Genomic DNA, 5,509 nt, shown 5'->3' with positions numbered 1-5,509 from the left:
TCTTTTCTCTCTTCATTATGCATTAGTTTCTTATATTCTCTATTATTTTAGATTCATTTTGGATATCTAATCTAAGTATATTACCTAGTATGGTAGAGTACAGCTAGACAAGTTTATTATCAACAAAACAAGAAAGTATAGATAAGTTGCCAATGCCAACCAACCATTTTTTGTTTTGCACAACTTTGATTACATTATTGAATTGTTTTCAGCTATAGTTTGATTATTCTTTTCCATGGACAATTTAATATGGTGGAATTACAAAACGGTGTTCACGAACGAGATTGAAGTTTGATGTATTTTATATGATAAATTAAAAATGACAATCATCCTCCTTCAAAGCATATAGTGCATAAAACGAGAATAGGGAATTGTTTTTGTTGGAGAACGAAAAGAATATGTTCCTCCTTGTGAATAATAACATAACTAATTAAACTCATAACCGATTTCAATAAAAACATTAACCGACATGTCGTACTGAGATGTAGTGATTGGTCCGAACGGTAAGAGACTCAAACATGAAAAGTTTAAAAAAGTTATTAGATTTTTTTGGAGACTATTTTGTATAGAGAACATTTAGTTGAGAGGAAAGTAATCTACCTGTCCATCCAAAAAGTTGTTTGATATATTAATCAGGTGTTGTTACACAGGAATCATACATTAGATGAAATATGTCATGGACATCTCTTTATAAGTGGTGAGAAATCTTTATCTTATTGCGGTATGTTTGGTTTGACGTTGTATCATTCATTCTCACGTTTCGATGCCAATTTGACCATGATATTAAGAAGCTACAAATCGGAGCTTCACTCCAAACACGAGTTACTATTTATCCTACCGCCAAAGTAAACAGACACTAAGTCAATTTTGTAAATGACGAATTAGGTTCGAACTCAAACTTTAGGATGATATCAAAATCAAGATGTGTTGGATCGTCTGCTATTATATCACTCTTATTTGATCACTCAAATCACGCTCAAAATGTCTAATATTTAATGTGAGATGTGTATGTTTAGAATCTCGCATCGAATCCAAACACATTTTTATAATTGTAAATGAGAGACAATGCTCATCCTAAATGATTTTATAAAGGTTAAGTTGGGCTCAAATCAAACTTTAAGAAGGATTGCATTGCAGGAAAGCTGATTTAATAATTAGTATAATTATTACTAGGAATTATAAGGAATGAATAAAGTGGCAAGGGAATCTATCTGTCAGCTATCTCTATACGTTGGTGTATGTTTCATTTTCCATTTGGGTATGGTCAAGGAATTGGTCTACAATTACAAATGAAACCTCACGTGCAATAGGCTGTAGCTTTTTGTCTTTGTTTGTTGATTGAAACTTTGAAACATCCTATTTAAAACCCATGTACATACCTTTCTTCACACAACAATACCATGTTAAAAAGGGTCACTTTGTTCTCTCTTTCGGGTATGTAATACTTTTGTTTGGGACTTTTATGTTCATTTTTCTTTCTAAGTCACTCTCAACTTTTTCCACTCTCTTCAATAATTTTAGTTAGTGATTAGTCACAAATTAATAATAATAATGGCTCTTGAAACTGTGGTTTTCCCACAACAAGATCCATTCACATATAGTTACAAAGACAATTACTTCAACTCTTTGAACAATGACTATGATCATCTTCATGCGGAAGAACAAGAGAATGTTCTCCTAGGAATCATCAACAATGAACAGCAAAATCTCCATGCAAACTGGGATTCTTGTTCTGTTAAGGATCATCAATGGGAATATTCACACTCTTCCTCTCCTGAAATCTGCACCGTTGATCAAACTATCACGGCTCCTCCTCCTTCTTCCACCGTGGAAGCAACAGCAACTGCAACGTGTAGGAGAAAGCGACGTCGTATCAAGAGTGCAAAGAACAAAGAGGAGATTGAAAATCAAAGGATGACTCATATTACTGTTGAACGCAATCGAAGAAAACAAATGAATGAATATTTGAATGTGCTTCGATCTTTGATGCCTTCTTCTTATGTTCAAAGGGTCAGTTTCAATCACAATTTAACTAATTAATTTGTTTCTTTTTAATTAATTCTTTGTTATCAATCAATTCGAAATAATGAGCATGATATAACATGATATGACATGAGATGAGTTCTCAACTAATCACAATTGTTTTTTAAATTACTCAAAAAAATAATTGTATTTAAATTTACTTAATTATGGCCCGTTAACTTTCTAATTATATTTTTTTTCCCTTCAATTTTCACTTTGAATGTATGTGGGTAGGTTAGATGATATTTATTTATAATTTGTTTTACTTATGATAGAGGAAAGATGGAAGCTAACAAAAAAAGTTTTTTTTTTTTTTTTATAAAGTTGTCTTTAAAGAATTGTGGGCTGTTTAGCTAACACTCAATAAAAATTGGACACATAAATGCAAATCTATGGAAGTGCCGTTTTTTGAGTGAGCTTTAGGTTGTTTGGAAGTACTCACAAATTAACTTTTACTCTATTTGCATATTTATTTATGTGGTTAATTTTTATTTATTGATTGTTGGTAGATTATCTATAATTTTTCAAAGACAACCTAATTTTTTTAAGAGCTTAAATGTGAAATTATGACACTAGTAGTACATAAAAAGGGATAGTATGAGTTCGTGTCTAATTACATCAAATATCTCCATAATCTTTTATCATAGCAAGCACACTTCCATTATAAAAAATGCATATTTAGAAAAATTAAAAACAATTTTTTTACAATTTTTTTTTTGCAAAGGACAATTGTAAAAAAATTTAAAAATATTCAATCTATTTTTGTAATGCATTTAAAAAGAATCTACAATGTCTTGTCTAATACTTATTTTGTGTAAACACAAATTGTTATGTGAGTTAAAATGGTAAATATAGTGAAAATGACAATACAAAATTCCATGTGTATTGGATTGAAAAAACAGGGTGACCAAGCTTCTATTATTGGAGGAGCAATAAACTTTGTGAAGGAGTTAGAACAACATTTACAGTCTATGGGGGGCCAAAAGAAAACGAAACAACCAAACGAGAACATAGGCTTAAATAATGGACCACCTTTTGCTGAATTCTTCACTTTTCCTCAGTACACAACAAGTGCAACTCAGAACAACAACAACAACGTCACAATGGAACAACACAATTACCAACAACACAAACAATGGGCTGTGGCAGACATTGAAGTTACAATGGTAGATAGTCATGCCAACATGAAAATTCTATCCAAGAAAAAACCAGGACAACTTATGAAGATTGTTGTTGGGTTACAAAATCTTAGGCTTACCATTCTTCATCTTAATGTTACCACGGTCGATGATATGGTTCTTTACTCAGTTAGTGTCAAGGTATGTGTTTTTTTTTAAAATTATTTATTTCTGCTGGCATCCATTTAATTTTTAAAAAAAATTTAATTAGAAATTTTAAGTAATTTGGTTAATTAATTTATGAGTTTTGGGTATGAATTGATTGGAGCAGGTAGAGGAGGGGAGTCAGCTGAATAGTGTGGATGAAATTGCGGCTGCTGTGAATCAACTATTAAGGATGGTCCAACAAGAACTGGCTTATCAACTAAATTGAATGAATGAATGAACTTGACAACATTAATTTAATTTCCTTGCTTAATTTACTTTAAAATTTGTCTATCAAACCTTCTCCATCGTTAAGTGATTTGGATATATAAATGTGACTGTGTTTATTGAGAATATTAGAGGGGGTAAGGTAGTATGTGTAGCACTTTAATTATTTGTCATAATTTTTTCTTCTGATAGCAGCAATTGTGGTAAACAACTTCAATGCCTAGTTGAAATGTGTTAATTAGGCTGTATGTACAACCAACAGTATGAACCTCACAGGTCTATGTGAATTACAAGTTCATTTCAATAATAAGCTACCAATAGGTCTGCTTGATCAAAGTTGACATTTTACATTATTATGATGATCTCGTGTTTATCATGATTTTTCTTCTTTCATTCAAAATTACTAATCAACATTGACTTCTTAACGGTCTACATAAGGCATAATATATGCCCTAGGCTATAAAAATCCGTGAAATGTGTGTGTATGTTTGATTAGCTGCTGATTTAATTTGATAATGATATGGCTTCAATCCAAATGAATTAATTTATACCTTGATAGCACATGTATAACTCATTCAACCTCATTTTATTTTAATGAGAAACTAGTTGGACACCCATGCGCACACGTACGGGGTTGTACATCGCGTTCCGTTTTCAGAATATGAGGTAACTGTGTTAAATTAATTTAAATAGGCAAATGTTAACTTATGCCCTTAAGGCACAAGTTAAGAGATTAAATATAGAAACATTTTATTGGAAATTGTGCATATTGAATGATATAACTAAAAAGAAATATGACATTGATAATTACAAAATATCAAAATTGGGTTACTCATACGTAATCTCAATGGGATACCTGTCCCCGTGAGCTTAGCTCAGTTGGTTGGGACAATGCATAAAATATGCAAGGTTCGGGTTCAAATCCCGGCCACCACAAAAAAAATAATTTCAATGGGATACCTGTGCGTAATTTTAAATGACGTAATTTAGTCAATGATTAAATGTAGTGATCTTTTTAAAGAGAAATATGAAGGTTTAGTGATCTTTTTTAACAAACTAATAAAATAGATGTTAAGGAAATAAATATATAAATATATCGTGAAAGTCGTGCATTTTAATTTCAAAATTTTAATTTTTTAATACAAATTTTTTACTTTTTATTTTTTTCATGTGTTTTTAAAAATACAAGTTAGCAAAACTTTTATTGTAATTCTAATAATATATACATGTAAAGAAATCACTAGTTATATTCATTTTGTCTTTTTGTCTTTCTTGTTAATGTAGTAGTTGGTAGAACTTATTAACAAGAGTTTAGGTTTGCTCTATTTATCTCATAAAAAAAAGTAATTAATCGATATGGTTTTGTATATTTTTAAAAGGATAATAATTTTGAGACAAACAAATATTATAAAATGTGATACAAAAGAGTAATAGTATATGGTGAATTAGTCACTTTAGTCCATGAATAGGAAATGAGTAGTCATTTTAGTCCCTGAATGCAGAGAAATTGCAAAACAGTCCATGAATGTAGATTCTGTTGGTCAATTTTAGGGACTAAAGTGACGAACGGAGTCTACATTCAGGGACTAAATTGATTAACAGAGTCTGCATTCAGGGACTAAATTGACTAACAGAGTCTACACTCAGGGACTATTTTGCAATTTATCTGCATTCAGGGACTAAAGTGACAACTCATTTCCTATTCAGGGACTAAAGTGACTAATTCCCCAACATTCATGTGAACGATTTTGGTCCACTGTTCATGCATTTCACCCGATAATATATCATATTTGCAAGTTCACATTGAGTTCAATCCTCTCAAACTTGCTTCCTCACCAATTATAATTCCAATAAGTAAGAGATTCAAAACGAAAAATAACAAATATTATGAAGCTTAACAAGACAACATGTTAGTTATTGTGTTAAGTCAGTTTGAT

At 30.9% G+C, this 5,509-nt stretch overlaps 1 protein-coding gene across 1 annotated transcript; it reads left to right on the top strand.

Annotated features, from left to right (window-relative positions):
* The first annotated feature begins 1,387 nt into the window (after positions 1 to 1,387).
* Positions 1,388 to 3,928, top strand: LOC146941930 (transcription factor bHLH94-like). The gene is made up of 3 exons (XM_085755795.1): positions 1,388 to 2,010; positions 2,925 to 3,341; positions 3,472 to 3,928. The coding sequence occupies exons 1-3, from the start codon at positions 1,552 to 1,554 to the stop codon at positions 3,571 to 3,573; spliced, it is 978 nt and encodes a 325-aa protein (XP_085611921.1). The 5' UTR covers positions 1,388 to 1,551; the 3' UTR covers positions 3,574 to 3,928.
* The last annotated feature ends 1,581 nt before the right edge of the window (positions 3,929 to 5,509 follow it).

The sequence above is a fragment of the Medicago sativa genome, chromosome 3, assembly GCF_051527215.1.
Source record: "Medicago sativa cultivar Bolivia chromosome 3, Bolivia_mono, whole genome shotgun sequence".
NCBI classification, from domain to species: Eukaryota; Viridiplantae; Streptophyta; class Magnoliopsida; order Fabales; family Fabaceae; genus Medicago; species Medicago sativa.
This window is presented reverse-complemented; position numbering and strand designations above follow the sequence as displayed.

Excerpts from the sequence above, each read along its gene's own strand:
- LOC146941930 (XM_085755795.1), top strand. The coding sequence starts at position 1,552 with ATGGCTCTTGAAACTGTGGTTTTCCCACAACAAGATCCATTCACATAT. Across the intron at positions 2,011-2,924 it reads CTTCTTCTTATGTTCAAAGG|GGTGACCAAGCTTCTATTAT; the intron begins GTCAGTTTCAAT and ends TTGAAAAAACAG. Across the intron at positions 3,342-3,471 it reads TTTACTCAGTTAGTGTCAAG|GTAGAGGAGGGGAGTCAGCT; the intron begins GTATGTGTTTTT and ends TGATTGGAGCAG.